General features: G+C 35.1%; 1 protein-coding gene across 2 annotated transcripts in view; it reads right to left on the bottom strand.

Moving 5' to 3' along the window:
- Positions 1 to 850: 850 nt before the first annotated feature.
- Positions 851 to 19,414, bottom strand: part of VCAN (versican) — a 110,100-nt gene continuing 91,536 nt past the window's right edge. For both annotated transcript variants that reach the window (XM_054488660.2, XM_063664952.1), the window contains 3 exons: positions 10,549 to 10,693; positions 2,986 to 3,168; positions 851 to 2,840 (listed from right to left, as the gene is read on the bottom strand). In XM_054488660.2, coding sequence (XP_054344635.1) covers positions 2,713 to 2,840; positions 2,986 to 3,168; positions 10,549 to 10,693 — 456 coding nt within the window. In that variant the 3' untranslated portion in view covers positions 851 to 2,712. The remainder of the gene's footprint in view (positions 2,841 to 2,985; positions 3,169 to 10,548; positions 10,694 to 19,414) is intronic.

Here is a 19,414-nt window from a genome sequence, read left to right as displayed (position 1 = left end):
ATATTTTTGACATTTCTAGAAACAACCTTAAAATAATTTTCAGCTCACCTTTGACCTTTATATCTTTGATATAACTTCGGAGCATAAAATGTATTGGTTCTTCCAGATTATCAATAAAGATATTGAATAGAATGGGTTCTACGATAATTTCCATGGGATGCAGCCAGTATAAAAACTTTATGTGGGCAGAAACCTGTCTACCACATCCACTGGTGAATCTTCAGAGCCTATTACTGTGCCTGGCACACATTAAATCCTTAAATAATGAATGAATGAAAACTGAAGGAATGAATGGATATCTGAATGGGTGATAACTTTATATTTTTGACAGCTTCTGATAATTATTTACATATGATTTCCTTATCAGTAAATTAACCTCTTAAATGCATAACAATCAGGGATATAATATTTTACATTTTTCTTGGAAATGCTGTGTGGGCTGTAGGGATTACCTGCTTCTGCTGCACACTAACTGCATGACTTTGGACAAATAACGAGCCCTCTATGCCCGATCCCTCATCAGTCAGTAATGATGACCCCTGTTTCATAAGCTTGTTATGATATATTACACATAAAATACTTGCCTTGGTTCATAGGAAGATTTCTGTGATGTGAGCTATCACTTTTCCCATTGCATATTTTTCATATTTGAAATTAATACATAGTATTCAGATGAAAACATTATCAGAATTATTATCGCAACTTTTGCGGGTATATATATAATCATTTCTTTGCTTGCCACAAAATCATTTCATCCAGGTTAGAAGCTTGCTCTCCATGATGGAACCAGAATGTAAAAATGTTGGTGCACATTAGGATTTAAAGTTGTAAATAACCAGACCAGTCACAGTGTAGTAAAAGAAGGATTTTAGGTTTCTTTGGTGAAACAAAAGCAGATATAAAAAGTTACAAAGATTTTAGATTTTCATTCACAAAAAAAGTCATTCACATTTTACACTATACACGTTATGATATAAATACAGGAAAGTATTATGTGCATTGTAAAGAGAAAGGAAAAATAGAAACCTACTAGATCAACACAGTGTTGTTCTGTGCTCTAAAATACCTAAGGGTGGATTACATTTAATGCAACAACCAAAGGGAACCTGCTTAAACATACCGTGTATTATTGTAGCTAGAGTCATTCCTTCTAAGCCAAAGGAGGTTTTATAAAAAAGAATCAATATTGGGCCAATCCCTCTGTGCCCTTTTTCTCTTTTTCTATGTGCATTTATTTTTTGTCTACTCTTCTTCAAGTTGCTCTAAACTGAAATTAGGGAAAGAGTCTTACTTTCCATTACAGGTTTTTCTTTAAACATTAAATTAAGTGGATAAGGATTCAAAGTCATCTTCAGCAGTCACTTTATTCAAATAATGGGGAGAAAACAGAGTGGGAAGAGATGGGGAGAAATGTCAACACATACACGCCACCTAACAGGAAGAAATGCCCACACTATTTCTATATATTCGCTCATTTCTTAGAATGGGCAAACACCATTTGCTAAAAGCTATATACTTTTCCACTCTTTTCATAATAAACACTTGATGCATTCTATCCATCACATTATTTAATCAGGGACAAAGTACCTATATTATATGATTCCAAATTGTGTGAGGAAAGTAAAAGACTAACACTGAAAAATAACTAGCATACTATGTTCATTTTCAGGTCTTAGGGAAAATAACATCCAATAAATTAAATCAGTATGGCTTACTTCATTTATTTATGTATGCTTCACAGCTGCAGCATTCATACATGAACATTCAAAACTTTATAAAAGATTAAAATGGTTATATATACAAAATTTCTTTTTTTTTTTTTTTTTTTTGCATGTGTTTTAACAATCCCCCACCCTCCAGAGCCCTAGGTCTATATCTGTATGAAATGTGTTGATTGGTAACCTTATGAGTTAGTGTTATGAAAGCCATTAAAAAGTAGACCTTGTTGAGTTAATTATTAGCACTTTGACCCCTAAAAAATGCTCCTGGTTACAGAAAAGTCCTCCATTCAGGCCTTTCTTGTAAGTGAAGAAAAAGGAATGCAGCAAAGAAGAGTTCCACATTGGAGTCCCTAGTTCCATCAAGATCCCATTCGCAGCCTTTAGCATCATGTAGAAGCAAACTGCACCTATGGCTGAGATAGGTGCAATGACCTACAAGATTTTGTGTTTTCTAGCTGTCCAGGAAAAGCCATCTTCAGTCTTGCTGACAGTCAAAGAGCAAGTGAAACCATTTCCAGCCTAAACTACATAAAAGCAGCCGAACCAATGATTAAAGACCTCTAAGGCTCCATAATCATCATTAAATATGCCCAAACTCATTGTGACTTTTTATTTTATATACAGGATTAAAATCAACATTAAATCATCTTATTTACATGGCCATCGGTGCTGAAATTGAGCATTTTAAATAGTACAGTAGGCTGGTATACATTAGGAAATGGACTGCACTGGAGGCAAATAGAAAACTAAAGAAATTCGATAGGCTGGAAATGCTTACTTTCTGCTCTCATTTTCTTTCATTATGTCTGCTCTCTTTTTGAATGCCAATACTTTCATTTAAAATGTTTTGGGAGCACGGCAACCCAAAATGACTGAACGGTGGTCCAAAAATCCAAACCAACTGATAATTACTTCTCGAGGTGATAGGAAAGGCACAGGAAGTTAGGACTTTGGCTGAAATGATGAAAACACATGTTCGCCATTTTAGGGATCAGCGCCTCGACTCCTGCCACCTCCGGCTCCAACGATGATCATGTTTGGATGTATTTATTGAATTGTCCTTTGCTGATGAGGAATTTTTAAAGTATTTCATAGAATAAGTCCTTTGGTATGCAGATGCTACATGGAAGGAAAGAAAGAAAAAAAGAAAACACAACAATATTACTTGCTCCATACCCTAAACTGCCGATACCACAGCCGTAAAATGAAGGTGTCTAGTAGTTGTTATAGCACGGTAGTCCATTCTTTCTAAAGGACCACTTACGGTTCATGCAGGTAATTTTAGGTATAGCCCATCTTCCATTTCCTAGGCACCGGATAGTTGGAAGGTGACGCTGAATGAAACCATCTTTGCAGTGGTATCTAATCAGGGAGTTGATTTCATAACGAGGTTTCATCTTTCCAAAGGTCTTGGCATTTTCTACAACAGGGGGCTGGCCGCAAGCAACTAAAGGAAAGCAAATTGGGTTATTTCCAAATAATCTAAGTATTTCAACTAATATGAGTCTCTTATTTTTCCCTCTTTCTTTATGGTACCAAAGTAAGCAACTTCATCAAAGGCAATCCTTTAGAATTAAGAATATGAAATTTTTCAAGAAGAAAATGTAATGTTGAGGCTCTGGGCCTACTTTGAATCTCAGATTATGCCATCTTGAAATTTGTTTTATTAAAACAACCATAGGACTAAATGGTCATACATTCATCTACCCCTCTGGAAGGGCCACTATTCTGACAAAATTTCCAAATTAAAAAGCATACTGGCTTCATCACCGTCCCTAAGTTTTTATTTGTTAATTACCTTCACTTGGGACAATAATGAATTTAACTATTACTATTACCTCCTTATAAAAACTTACAATCTACAGTTCGGGCACAGTGGCTCACGCCTGTAATCCCAGCACTTTGGGAAGCCAAGGGGGGTGGATCATGAGATCAAGAGATTAAGACCATCCTGGCCAACATGGTGAAACCCCATTTCTACTAAAAATACAAAAAATTAGCCAGGCATGGTGGTGGGCACCTGTAGTCCCAGCTACTCGGGAGGCTGAGGGAGGAGAATCACTTGAACCTGGAAGGCGGAGGTTGCAGTGAGCTGAGACTGCACCACTGCACTCCAGCCTCGCGGCAGAGCGAGACTCTGTCTCAAAAACAAAACAAACAAACAAACAAAAAAACCTTACAATCTACAATAACATCATAGTTTTGAAATATGGACAGTCTCCTAAATACAAATATCTTTTGGTTCCATTTATGTTTATTTGCTCTTTTTTGTCTTCTGTATTGAGACAAGAAAAAGAGACCATAATATTCATGCCTGAGTTTCATAAATACCTTAATGAATATAAATTTAAACTCTTGAGACAGGCAAATGAGGGTAAAGCTTGGAATTCTTAACCATCATTTTAAATTTACAATGAAAAATTTTGTAATTTTGAATTTTGAAAAAATTCAAAAGCTTGGAAAATTGATTTAATTGAATTTGTGTTAACATAGTTTTTATTCAACATTAGCACACTTATTTTAAACGATATGCTTTAAAAAATCAACTTTGATTAAATTATTGTATTTTCCTATATATCTTTAATACAAATGTAACTTAAATATAATTTTCCCTAAGTGGAAATTTCTATTGTTTAAGAATTCTTACACCACAGGCCCACAAAAACATGCCGCATTCTCTCATGAAATATTGCAAATATTCAGTGGGAAAATGATTACCAGAAACCTTGGTACCAAATATTTGAATGTCAACATCCTAATATTAAAAGTTTACAATTATTAAATTTATTTACATATTCAGAAGACTATTCACAACCATATTCTTTTGCAATGACAAATTTTGGTTTAATTTAAATGTTTGGTTCTTCTAATTTACTTCTGCTCGACCTCAATCTGGATACCCGCACACTTCTTTTTTTTTTTAACTTTTAAGTTCAGGGGTAAATGTGCAGGCTTGTTATATAGCTAAACTCATGTCACAGGGGTTTGTTTTACAGATTATTTTGTCACCCAGGTACTAAGCCTCATACCCAACAGTTATTTTTCTAATCTTCTCCCTCCTCCCATCCTCCATCCTCAAGTAGGCCCCAGTGTCTGTTGTTCCCCTCTTTGTGTCCTTATGTTCTCATTGTTTAGCTCTCACTTATAAGTGAAAATATGCAGTATTTGGTTTTCTGTTCCTGTGTTAGTTTGCTAAGGATGATGACCTCCAGCTCCATCCATGTTCCTGCAAGGGACATAATCTCATTCCTTTTTATAGCTGCATTGTATTCCATGGTGCACACTTCTTTTATTGCAATATGGAAAGCCTATACTAGGATCCAGATAATAGCAAGTATCAGATGGAATAAGACCAAAGTGATAGAGAAGGTTAAAAATGATCAATTCAATAATTCAATATACTTGATTTGGTGCTATGCTAACAAATTTGAAGTCATTTTTATAATTTTGAGGAAATAATTATATAGATTTCTTCTAAAACTAAATATGAAGGCTTATTAAAAAGCTATAATAATTCAGTGAGTGTGGTATTGGCAAGGACAGGAAAATAGACCAGAAACAGATTTACACACATATGCTTGACATTTGAAAGAGGCAACATGGCAGTGCAGAGGGAAAGTGTAGTCTTTTCATTTGAACACTTGTGTATTCATACAGAAAAAAATAAACTTGGTTCCGTACTTCAGAGAATACATTAAAAATCAATTCTAGATGGTTCAAATATATAAATACAAAAGGCAAAACTATAAAACATTTAGAAACCATAGAATATCTTTATGACTTCAGGATAGTGTCAACCAAAATTAAGGCTGTTGAGGCAGAAATAATTTGATAAAGGCTTATTGGAAGCCAAATGCCAGGATCTACCTGGGAAGACACACCACAAATTTGGGCATATTCCAGAATCTGCTACAGGTTGGAAGGCTTTTATGGGGAAGTTCAGAAGGGAGGGCAACTCCTCAGACCCAAGTTGTGATTTTCATTGGAGGGTACAATACAGAGGTTATAATCATTGGCTACGGATTACAAAATACAAACTAAAATGCTCTATGTGCAAAACAATCAGTAAAACTTCATGATTCAGAAACAAATCTGTTTTTCCAGTGTCAGTAGGCTACATATTAATCAGTATGTCAACAGTTTAAGGAACTCATGATAAGATTTGAGGAACTCACGATAAAATTGTTTACTCAGGGACAGGATGTAAGCCATGAATCATAAGACCTCCCCCAGGCGGATTAATTTGGAAGCCTGCCAATGTGACCTGTAGGTTATCAGTAGGTAAAGATTTCTTAAAACACAAAAAAGGTTAGATCATAAAGGAAAAAAAATAAATAAAATTAAGAATTCTGTTCATCAGAAAATATCATAAAGTAAGGGTGAAGTCAAGCAACAAACTGGGAGAAGATATTTGCAACATATAAAATTGTCAAGGGATTAGTAACCAGAATATAAAAAGAACTCCTACAAATTAGTATGTATAAGATTATAAGTAAACAATTTTCAAAAATAACCAAAAGATATGAACAGAAACTTTACAAAAGCAGAGCTTCAAGTGATTGATAAATATATGAAAAGATATTCAGAGAGACGTATCAAAAAATGTGAATTAAGTCACAAGAGATTACATTTTATACCCACCAGATTGGCAAAAATTTCAAAGTCCAATAGTGCCAAATGTTGGAGAAGATGTAGAGCAACAGGATCTATCACAGATTGTTGGTGGGAGTGAAAATTGGTACCACCACTTTGGAAAAAATTTGGCTTTTTAAAGTAGATTTTATGGTACATATATCCTACGACTCAGCAACTTCACTCCTGGAAATATATCCTACAGAAACTCACAAAAGTTGACCAAGAACAAGTTCAAGAGTGCTCATAGAAACATTGTTTATAAAAGCAAAAACACTGAATATGACTCAAGCATCCACTGACAGGAGAATTGATAAGTAAAATGTTGTATAGTTATACAAGAAATACAATACAGCAACAAAAACAAAGAACATGCCATTACATGCATCAACATGAATGAATCTCACAAACATAATGCTGAACAAAAAAAAGAGCAAAGCACAGAATATATACAGTATGATTCCACTTATTTAAAGTTCAAAAATGTACAAAACTAAATAATTTATTTAGTGAAACAAGTGTATATCATAATAGAAAAGGGAAAAGAAAGGGAATTAAGTCATTATCTCTGGTGGGAGTTGAGAAGTAAATAGATAGGATTGAGAGGAACCCACAGGATACTCCACAGATACATGGGTAGTATGCATTGAGGTGTTCTTTTAAAAAATATGCCTTTTGTATATATTATAATTCTTTACAAGTATTTAATAGTTCATTAAAAGGAGAACTACTTAGGTCTGTAGGTTTAAAATATCTAAAAAGAGAAAAGGGTATCTTTTTTAAAAGCCTATAAACATTTAAAAACTTCCCCAGAGTTCTGATTAGTAAAGAATTGACTGCACAAATATAAAAATCAGCGAGTAGGGGAGATAAAATGCAAAAATAGGGTGTTTTTTCCTTCTTCTTCTTTAATGAGGTAGAACCAGTATTTTATGAAACTTGTTATCCATTGGGAAATGTAAACAATCATGGTGTTTTTGTGAATCTTTTTCGGTATAGGGCAGTGATTCTCAACGTGGGACAGTTTGCCTCTTCTGGAGACATATGGCAATGTCTAGAGACATGTTTGCTTTTTACAATGCAGAAGGGATGTAAAGGTGCTACTGACGTGTAGTATACAAAGGGCAGGGATTATGCTAAATATGCTTTAATGCACAGGATAGCCTCTCAAAATAAAGAATTATCTGACCAAAAATGTCAATAGCTCTGCTGTTGAAAAACCCTGCTATAGGAAAAAATAAAATAGGAAATGTAAGAATGTTTAAATCATAAAATGAAAAGTATGACTCCAGGGACCACTGGAGACATAAGAGGGCAAACATGACATTTGGATAGAGACGAATAATTTAGTAAAGATTTCTACACCAGAAAAAGAAAAATAGAAAATACTTGATTTGCTATTTTTACAAATCTCATCGCAGAGGTGCTGAAGTAAGGGACATGGTCAGGAAAGCTTCTCATGTAGAAAAGGTATTGAGAATACATTCTACCTTGAGTGAGAAAATAGCAGACTAACGTACTCATTGCTAACAGCTGACTTTCATATGAGACTCAGGCTTGATGTATGTTAGTGTTCTCTTTCTTCTAATAGAATTTCTCATTATTGGGTTTAAATCTTTCCTAAAATATTTATAGAGTGTGGTTTTTAGTTTTATTATTTTTGTATTCAAAGACAAATAAATCAAATAGGTTTATATTTTACATTTGTACTTTGTACTCTTATTTGAGATGGGTAAAAGTCTGGGTCTAGGGATTAAATATTCATGTGATAACACCATTATTAATTGCAAATAGGTTAAAATATTTTACAGAATTTCTATTTGTTTAGGGAAAAAGTCTGTACAGCGTGCTTTAGAAATTGGCCAATGATAAACACACCTTTTAAAAAATTAGCTTTTAAAATATTTTATGTTTAATGTTAACTAAACAATTCTCATAAAATTTATATTACACATGTTCTTATTTTATTGTATCTTGTAAATATTCAACTATAGATATAAGGATGGCATTTTTGATCCACAGTTTATAAGCATAAAATAAACTTCTAAGGGAATGATTAAAAAACTCAAATGCCTACAGAGACCAGGCAGTTGGCAAAAACTGGTGCCAATTATAATCCCAAAAGACACAATCTCAAAAGTCATAATCCCAAATTTTGAAATTCCTAAAGACCAAAATCCCTAGAGGTTAAAATCCCTAACATCTAAAGTCCCCAAAATCATAATTCTGAAATATTAAAATCCCAAATGTTGAAATCCTGAAAGCCAAATTCTAGGGAAGGGATTAGTGCATTTTTGGTTGTATGCAGGATAGTTATATCATGTCAGGAGAAATTATTATATAACCTTGTTATTGTCCTTATTTGGAAATTTAAATACAGCTTAACAATATGCATATGGGTGCCAAGTTGCAAGGGGTAGACCTGTAGACTTAATTTTAGGTGTCAACATGACTGGATTAAGGAATACCTAGGAACCTAATAGAGCATTATTTGGGGCACGTCTCAGAGTGTTTCTAGAGAAGATTAATGTGTCGGCATGAGTGGATGAGGTGAGGAAGATCTGCCCTCATTGTTGATGGGCACCATCCAATCAGCCAGGGGCCCAGAGAGAACAGATACAGAAGGCAAGCTGCTCTTTCTCTGAGAGCTGGGACAGACTTCTGCCACCATGGACATCAGAACTCCAGGCTCACTAGCCTTTGGATTCCAGGACTCACACACCAGAGGCCCCCCAGGTCTTGAGGCTTTCGGTCTCAGACTGAGAGTTACAGTACTGGCTTCAGCTTCCTTGGTTCTCAATATAAAAATATTGAAACTTCCTCAGTAAATGAAGAGATGTTCTTTTATACATCTCCATTTATGAACGATAAAATTTCTCAAGATCTCGGCTCTTTGAGTGACTGAATTTGCGGTGGTAACCCATCTCAGTTTTTCATCAATCTTGTGAAAAGATTTATGTTGTTCATCATGGTATTTCAGATGACCACCGTTATAAAGCTGGTGCACACAATTACAACCAGAGTGATGTGCATTCATACATTTTGGTTTTTCCCCAACTGCCATTAGTATACCTGAGTGCTTATGCTTGAAAATATATGTAGTTTTTATTGTCTATTTATTTTATTGTCTAAAGTGGCTTATGAAGCACGCTGTCATGTTTTTATATGTTTCTGTAATAAATCATCATTTTAAAATGTAAATAAATGTCTTTAAAATTTGTTTTTTTCCAGAATTCTATTTTCGGGATTTTAATCCTTTGAGATTTCAACATTTAGGATTATGGCATTTGGGACTGTGTCTTTCAGGATTCGGGCACGGACTCACATAAAACAAAGGAAGGACTCAATGAGGACTGCAATAAATGGAGATTGCAGCCCCAACCAAGGGAGGGCAGTGGTTCTCAGCTCTAGTACTTCAAACCACTGACAAATCTGAATATGGGCCACATGGTGCCAGGTCTTCTTATTTCTTAAAAAAGCTAAAAATCTAGATTTAAAAAATATAGCCGAATTTTTAACTGTTGACAACTATTTTATTTTGTAATGTTCTCATCAAAATAAAAAAAGAAGTCGGTCAGGAGCGGTGGCTCAAGCCTGTAATCCCAGCACTTTGGGAGGCCGAGGCTGGCAGATTACCAGGTCAAGAGATCGAGACCATCCTGGCTAACACGGTGAAACCCCATCTCTACTAAAAAATACAAAAATTAGCTGGGCGTGATGGTGCATGCCTGTAGTCCCAGCTACTTGGGAGGCTGAGGCAGGAGAATTGCTTGAACCCAGAGGCGGAGGTTGCCGTGAGCCAAGATCACACCACTGTACTCCAGCCTGGTGACAAAGCGAGACTCCGTCTCAAAAAACAATAATAATAAATAAATAAACAAATAAATAAATAAAAATAAAAAGGCCTATTGGCCTTTGGACTGGCAGTTGTTCTTCTTAAAGATATTACCAGGCAGCATTCCTACATTAATGTCACATTGTTATCTTAAGGACCTGAAATCTAAGGTGAGAACATTGTTGAAAACAAACTTTTCAATTGTTTTGGAAGAGTGAAATATTCCAGAGCAATGAGAGATGACATACATGGACATATCCAGTTTGTGTCTCAAACAATGAATTTGAGACACAAATTCCTGAAGTATCTTTATAATTGAAATGAAGATTAAGTACACATTATTAACGGGGTAATCATTACCTGTTCCTTTCTTGCACGTATAGGTGAGATGATAATTGCAGGGAACATCATTCCACTGGCCATTCTCATGCCAAATGATTACAACACAGTCTTCTCCAGCAGAAAAGAAGCTGTCTGGCTGGTTGGGTCTCCAATTCTCGTATTGCTGTAAAAATGGAGGGAGAAGGTAACTACTTGCTAGTCAAAAAGTAACATAAGAGCAACGACGGTATTATATCACAATCTAATTGGAATAGACTCAACAATTTCTGTTGTTTCATATAGCTGAAATTATTTTGGTGGTAAAGAAAAAGACTGTTAAACTGTGAGTAGAAAATATATGTGTCTCAAAGTATTTATTCAACAAATGTCTACTATTTGGCAATGAGATATCGTTGACAAATTTTGGCCTAGTTATTCTAGATTTCTAAATATATCATCAACCCTCAATTTAGGAATTTCATCTTATTATTAATTCAATAAAATTAATGGAAGTAGAACTAGAGAAAAAATAATCTCATCACTCTAATCATTGTTTTCTTCTACCTCTTAAGTGCACATATAAATTTACATAATTGTGATGATACTTCAATTGAATTTTCAGCCTGTCTTGTCTTATCTTTACTACTATAAAGTACCTTTGTCTCATTTATTGTAATTGCTTTTCACCCAAATTCATCTATTTGGTTAAAAAAGTAGAGATAGTTGCAATATTTATTTTTTGTATTTATCTGACGTAGCTATGCTAATCATTTTATATACAACCTTTCAGAGCTAGTTTGTTTTAGATGTGATTCTTACTTGCACCATACAGTTGAGTTGTGCTTTATGATTATGAAATGTTTTCTTTTTAGTAGAAACATTTATGACATTTATGCATATTGATATAGAAAGATACACCTTCAAAAGTATATCTTACTACAGATTTTTTTTGTGCGTATCACTGAAAAGGACTTTATGGGTTTGACATTTCTCTGCCGGTTACCTTTATATATACACGTATATATATATATCCTACTCTGAGCAATAATATACAATTGGAAATATCTTTTGCCTTCCATTATATGTGTCATTTATTTAGCATCTATAATAGATGAAGCCCTTTTCTAGGTACTTGATATGCATTGTCTCTTACAACAACGCAGCATAATAGGGAATTATTTGGACCTTAGAGATGTTACCCACCCAGAACTCTCTGGTTTAGGTTCATTTCTTTGTTACTTAAAATATTGCCTTCCTGGCAACAATAATTATATAAAAAACATAGTCGCTGTGCCTATTCAAGAATAACAAACTTTGGTAAGATGAAAATAATATTGGCCTATAAATAAGAGACCAGTTTCCTAGTCTTGGGTCCTCTTAACTAGAATGTGGTATGAGACAAGTTTGTTTGTTCAGCGCCTTTCTGGGTCAATTTGAGCATCAATTTCCCACCATGCTTTGGCTACTCTCATGCTTTATCATGTCTAGTATGGCAACATTAGTGGTGACAAACCTCCAAAATATGTTAGAAATACAGATTTAGATTTATGTGACAATGGTTAATATGACTGTCTTTTCTGGGCCTACAGATCTGTTAGTCTTTCCTTGAATTAAGTTTAAAATAAGTTTATGGTTTGAGACAATGAGTTAAGTGAATTTATTTGGCAAAGAGAAAGAGAATAAAGTGTATATAAGATTTAAGGCAATTGTTTTCAATTCAGAGCATCAGTGAATGCAAAAATTAAAAAAAAAAAAAAAAAAAAAGGGAAGGTCCAATTACTCTACTACCTACTTACTCCCAACAGTACTATCACTATTTTTAAGTCTTTTAAAATATATGTCTGATCCATTTCACTGTATTTACCAGAGTACTATACTTAGTTATCTGCAGTGTTTTCAATACCAAATGTTTCTTTTGTGTTTTATATCTTTAATACTTGGCACAATAAAAGACTCAAAAGGTATCCTCCTACCTATGAAATTAGATTTGTATACCAATAAGCTCTAGTTTACAAACAAAAACAGTATAATTAATATACTAGAGGATGTCTGTGATTTTTCTTCTCAGAAAAAGTGGTTTTCAAACTTTTAAATATGGTAAAAAAAAAATTTAGATCTTTCATAAAATAATTTGTGAAAAGACCTAAAGTTTGAAAACCTACTTTTCTTTCAGTCTTTTAGCTTTACTTTAAAGTCCTCCTCAATCCTGCCAAAATTAAGATATGAGACAAGAGATCACTGCTATGTAAAAAAAGAGTGTTTGAAGAGTGATAAACTTGCAAAAAACCAAGAGACCCTTAAGGAAGTTGTTTTTTTGCCAAAATACAGCATGAAAGGTGGTTTTATTTCTCAGGGGAAAAACCTAATCCAGAAGCGAGGCAAATTTAAATCCAACTCGTAGCCTAAATGGCCCCACTGTGTTACTCTCCAAATGGCCTGGAAAAGATGCTCAGGGGACCACACTCACTGAAGTACTCCTTGACTGGTAGGTCTCCCTGCAACCAGGAACTCACATTGGCTCTGCCCTGGGTTTCTAATTATTTCCCTATTTTTTTTTTCTTTGCTCATTTCCCTTATCATCCCTCAACCTCCACTCACCAAGCCTCCTTTTTACATTTTTGATACTCTCCTTTAATAGATAATCAACATTTCAGAGATATGTCATGGTCTGCCTGATGCTGATACAGAACTAAGTTGTTTGTAATGAATGAGTTAAAGTAGGATAAAAATTAAAAATCAAAGAATAAGAATCCATTAAAACTAACAAAAATCTATATTTGGTACTCTCTATGGTCAAAGATTCCAGAGTTCGCCAAATATTAAATTTGGATTTAGGAGCTCAATATTTTCTAGCTTACTTTCCAACTAGTCTCTTACAGGAAACCAGTAACGTCCTCAAAGGTGGAAAATTTTCCAACATCCTAATACTATGCGTACACTGTGCATTACTCTCTCATTTTTTGTCCCTACCTACACTATCCCATCTCCCTTTCTTAATTTCTTTTTCTTCATAACATTTATCATATTCTAACATCCTGTATAATTTACTCATTAATTGCATTTTTTTCTCCCTAGTAGAATGTAAACTCATTGAGGACAGGGCTTTGGTTTCTTTTGCTCATTACTGTATACTCAGTGCAGAAACTATGTTTGGCACATACTTATGTTGTTTAATAAATAGTTTTTGATATTTAGAGACAATGAACCACAGAGGGTGTTTCATTCTTCCCAACCCACACCAATCCCTAATCAAAGATCCTGCTTGCTGCTAGCAAACAGGTGAGACAGGCAATTATAGACATAGCCAGTGGAAGTAAATAACCTTTCTGGAAAACAGGTGGCAATGCATATTAGGAGCCTCAAAAAGTTCTTGCTTTTGGACCCCAAAATTCCACTTCTAAAATTCTATACTAAAAAATAATCAGAGATGTGAATGACATTTTATATGAAATACTATGTTTATTAGCAGTAAAGGGAAAACAATTTATAGAGTAAACATATGTTCAATAAATTATGATATAGCCAGACAAATAGAATATTATATCACCATTTAAAATTTCCTTTGAAGAATAAATAAAGAAATGGAGGATAGTAAAAGAAGTGTTAAATTATTATATAATAATGATCCAAATTTTATTCATACTCTCAGATACAGCTGTGTGTATGGATGTATGTATGTGTGTGTGTTTGTGTTTGCATGTGCGTGTGTGTATATAAAAGACCAAAAGCAAATGCAATAAAATCTTCCAGAGTTTATGTCTGAGTGATATGAAACTGAGATAATATTTTATTCTATATATTCTTACTTATTATGTTTTCCAAGTTCTCTAGAGTGAGCATTATTTTTCTAATTGCTAAAAATGAACTTTATAAAATATGTGCATTTCTCACAAAAAATACAAATTTCTTAACTAACCCTTTTTAAATCTAATCTTAACAAATATCACTTCAAGTTACTGAAGTCACTTGACTGCCCTATATTTTGCAGCTGACACTTCCTCCTGATCTGAACAATAACCATCTCATTTTCACACTGAAATGAGATTCGGATTCCATGCCACTAAAGTGAATCTCAGGGCTCAAACTGCCCAGATTCAGGCCTCTGTTAAAAGATTTAATTGTTTTGGGTGAGAATTACATTTGGCTTGCAGCAATGACTTAAAACGAGTGTTCCTGTTGTTGCTTGGCAGAGCTGTAGTTTAATGGTGCAGGACCAAATTTTAGCTCTGTGGTTTTTACAAGAATGTCTGATACCCACAGGCATGTCACACTATTACCTCATATCTGATCATTCCATTGTGCAGATTTATCTTGGCTAGAATGCTTTGATTTTGCTTCATGTTATTGCCAAACTGACTTAGCAAAGAAAACTCCAGTTTTCTTAACAACTTTGTGTCCTTCTGAATTCTTTACAGCCTTATTTAACATTACTTACAGGGAGAAAGTATAAAAAAAAATTTAACTTTAGCTTCAATAACATACTTTTCTTTTCACTAAAGTTAAATGTTAAGAAGAAATCCCTTCTCAGGGAATCAATTCTAAGTTATAAGAAGGTAATAGATCTTCTTGCACAATATGGTATCTCATATATACAGGAATACAGATTCTTGGAATTAGCAGGGAAAAACTCAGTACCTCCCATTTGGATTTCTTTATTTTTCACTTGGAATTATGAGCAAACATCCTGAGTGATCTATCTTGGATCAATCATCTTCTAGGGCTGAATGTGCAAACTAAGAATTATTCCCAGAAGCCAGCATGGGTTGGGGAAATTCATTTTAACCCCTTAGGGAAAAATAAATGCTGGTCATTCCCCTGCATGTTTGTCTGTGCCTCAGGAACTCAAGTTCATGCTACACACCTCAAACTCTTGTTGCCTCCCCAGGGACAAGAATTAGATCACTACTACACCTGAAAGAGAACCCTGAAATTACTTTGCATTTTCACTCTCTTCTGATGGCAGAGGAAATTGTGACATAAAAATCAAAGAGTTGCCAGGTGCAGTGTCTCATGCCTGTTATCCCAGCACTTTGGGAGGCTGAGGTGGGTGGATCACGAGGTCAGGAGTTTGAGACCAGCCTGGCCAAAATAGTGAAACCCCGTGTCTACTAAAAATACAAAAAATTAGCTGGACCTAGTGGCAGCCACCTGTAATCCCAGCTACTCGGGAGGCTGAGGCAGGAAAATCAGTTGAACCTGGGAGGTGGAGGTTGCAGTGAGCCAAGATCGCACCATTGCACTCCAGCCTGGGGGAGTCAAGCGAGACTCTGTCTCAAAACAAACAAACAAACAAAAATGCAAATAGTTGATGTAGAGGAAAGCCAACTCAGATGTAAATTTTTCTTGCATTTTATTAAGAGATAATTATTTTATATCTAGTATATAACTGCCTAATGCTGGATAATATATGATAAAATTGCTTTATTTTTAGAGTCCAATTAAATAACTAGTTCTCCAGGTCTGTAATAACATGCCAAAAAGGGCAACCATTTCGATTAAGCTGGAATCAGTCACTTTTCAGTTATTGTTTTTCTTTCTTTTTCCCCTAATTGAATTCAAGCAAATCAGCTGCCAACATAGTAAAATGATTCAAAAAACCCTGGACAAAATCTAACAGCTAATAAGTATGATTCTCTCCACAAACTAGAGAACTCATTGTGAACCAATCCTAACAGAGGGTGAAAACTCAGAGCAGACTGAAGCTATTCATCGAAGTCTATCGAACTCTAAATGTTTTGATTATTTTGTTCCAAATAATCTGTACTTGTCAAAAATTTATTTCTGTCTCACAATAACACAAAAGAGAAGACTCATCCTGCAGGTCTCTGCAGTGCACATGACTTCTGTGCATGCCAGCATCCTTAACCCTCAGACAGTGACCTCAATTCCACGTATCTCAGAGTGATTTGACTATTTTTCTCACTCAGAATGGTTGGAGAGCTATTTCTCTTCTTCCCAGTTCTTTGCAAGTCTCCAACTTAATTCAGTCAATATACCAGGAAAAAAAAAGATGATGGTGGGTGGGGAGAGGTCTCTGCTTTTAACAGTTACCAACAATCTACCAAATTCAGATGGGGTTTACATCTGTTCAAGGTGAATTTCTGATTACATAGTGTCTAGGAAGTCCCAACTGTCATTCAGAGATATCTTTTATCATTTAAAATACACACCAGGTGGCCATGATTGATGGCCTAAAATCTCAGCAGATAACTAGCATCACAAGCATGAACAAAACAAACTGATGATAAAAATGTAATGTACATTAATAGCCCTTTTCCTGATGCAGTGATGGATAACTGCCTTTTTGCAAAGGTTAAAAAAGCAGTTTTTCAGGGCCGGGTGCAGTGGCTCATGACTACAATCCCAGCACTTTGGGAGGCTGAGGCAGTTGGAGCACCTGAGGTCAGGAGTTCAAGACCAGCCTGGCCAACATGGTGAAACCCTGTCTCTACTAAAAATACAAAAATTGGCCAGGCATGGTGGCAGGCACCTGTAATTCCTCGGAAGGCTGAGGCAGGAGAATCACTTGAACCCGGGAGGTGGAGGTTGCAGTGAGCAAAGATCATGCCATTGCACTCCAGCCTGGGCAACAAGAGTGAGACACCGTGTCAAAAAAAAAAGCAGTTTTTCAGAAATAGATAAGACTTAGAAGTAAACCAGGAGTTTTTTTTTTTCCTTGTGTTAAAAAGTGAGTTTTCTTGGGTTCATCTTTAGTACTACTTTCAGTTGAAGAAAGGAAACCAGACCACCCAGTATCAGTTACTGCTGTCACAGTCAAGTCCCAGCTGGTCCTTGCACATCACATACAGAAGCAAATTCATCTATGAGCAAAAGACTAAGAAGTTTTAAGAGCAATTGTTCTTATCAACACCTAATCAATAACTAGAGTTTCTTTATAATACTCAACCCATTTCAAGTTATTTTCACTGAGATTTCACAATTCCTTAACTTGGTCAAATAACTACAAAGAATAATAATGAGCACTGGTTCTCTAGAAGAGTCAGACACTCTGTTTAGAATCTTTCTATTTCTTTTCCTCTCTACTGGCTTCTAAATCATACAATATAAATAAAAAGAGACAGAATTTTCATAGACACTAGACAAAATTAAAGTTCATATTTTTGTGAGTCATAAATTTCAGACTCTCTCTCTCTCTCACACACACACACACACACACACACACACACGCACGCACACACACCCCTACAGATACAATACTTCTTGGCATTAAAGAAGTGCCTAAGACCTAAGACTTGGTAATGCTTCTATTCATACACATCTGTGTAGCAGATAATTTCCTGCCATAAATACAGTAGAGAACAACCAAAATGGTCAGCAGAGTAGACAGCACCCTACTTCTTGCGATGAGAAAACTGAGCTGTCCAATAGACAGACTTGAGAGCTCACTGAGAGTTTTTACACACTAGCCAGTCATTGGGTACAGTTCAAATTTGTGCCTGAGCAAAAAGTACAAATGTTTTCATACTGCAGACCTTCAGGATCTCATGTATAACTGGAGCAGCAAATCTTGAATTTGTAACTGCCAAGGGCCTACTTTTCAACTCTCTCTCTATCTATCCATACATTATCTATAATTTTTCAGCTTAGGTGCAGTCACCTTTTGTTTTTTAAAATTCGCCATAGTTTAGATTACCTTAAATGGCCAATTAAAGATGATATTTTATAGATTTTATGGATTTTACCAAGCACATCCCTTTGAGAAAAACCATTCTTGACATGTGTCTAGTCAAGCCATTCACAATACATTATTTTAATTGTTGGGAGAACTTACTGAACTTCAAACTATAATTTGGGAGTTTTTTTCTTGAACGGTTCAGTCACTGCTCTTCACTTACTCTCTTTTCCTCCAAACATTGCTAATTTAGTTCACAGTGAAAAAAAAAATCATCTAAAAAACCCTGCAAAAGCCCTCTCTGTTCACCTCCCAAGGAAACTAGCCAAGGAAAACTTTCTCCATGGTTCTACTATTGTGTATAAAGTGAAAACACAGGACAGATAGGTCCTAATATTTGCCTTAGTTGCTAGGATTTTACTAAGCATTTGACTACATGTGTTAGCTTCATGCTGCATTTGAAAAATCCTCTCATTTCACACTTAACTTTCAGGATCACAGTATCATGCAATTTATACTGGAATTTAGAAACTAGTCAAAGCTACAGGAACTTGATTTACAGATAGTAGTATTCCTGTGTGTATCTGGGTGGAGTTCTGTGAATGTGGTTTTGAAACACAAAATACGATATGACCACTAGGTGGTGATATATATCCATTCTTACATTATGAATTAACGGCTACACCACTTAACAAAAGAGAACTTAGAATATGTCCCCCAAAATTGTGATTATGTACTCCATGTGGCAAAAATAAAAAAAAGTAATAAAAAATAAAAGATTGTCTGGGATATGTTCTCTCAGTTTTGTGAGTGAAAACACAAAGAGAACACTTTGCAAGAAGACAGACCTCAGTGAACCGGTATTTACCAACCTTACTGCATTCTATTCTGTTGCAGGCCATTCTATCTATAATCTGAATTTTCTTTCTGACTAAAATATTCACCTATGGTAGTTTATTCTTTTCCACTGTCTTTTAAAATTATCCGATGATTTACATCAATGGTGAAATTGCATCAGAACCAAAGCCAAATGTGTAAAATCCTTAGGACAGGTCAGATCATAGATAAACACCTAAGCACACAAATGCAATGTCTGCAGTGTGAGTCACAGTTAGTTTGTTTTTCAGTAAAAATTTATCTAGATTAGCTATGAAAACATGACACCTGCAGTAAGAGCTGACTTCTTGTGCGCAAACTCTTTTCATCACCTGGAACCCATATTGCCACTGCTGTACTCCCAGAGCTACAAAATTCAATCCAAATACACTGGAT

This window comes from Pongo pygmaeus, chromosome 4 (genome assembly GCF_028885625.2).
Source record: "Pongo pygmaeus isolate AG05252 chromosome 4, NHGRI_mPonPyg2-v2.0_pri, whole genome shotgun sequence".
In the NCBI taxonomy this organism is placed as follows: Eukaryota; Metazoa; Chordata; class Mammalia; order Primates; family Hominidae; genus Pongo; species Pongo pygmaeus.
This window is presented reverse-complemented; position numbering and strand designations above follow the sequence as displayed.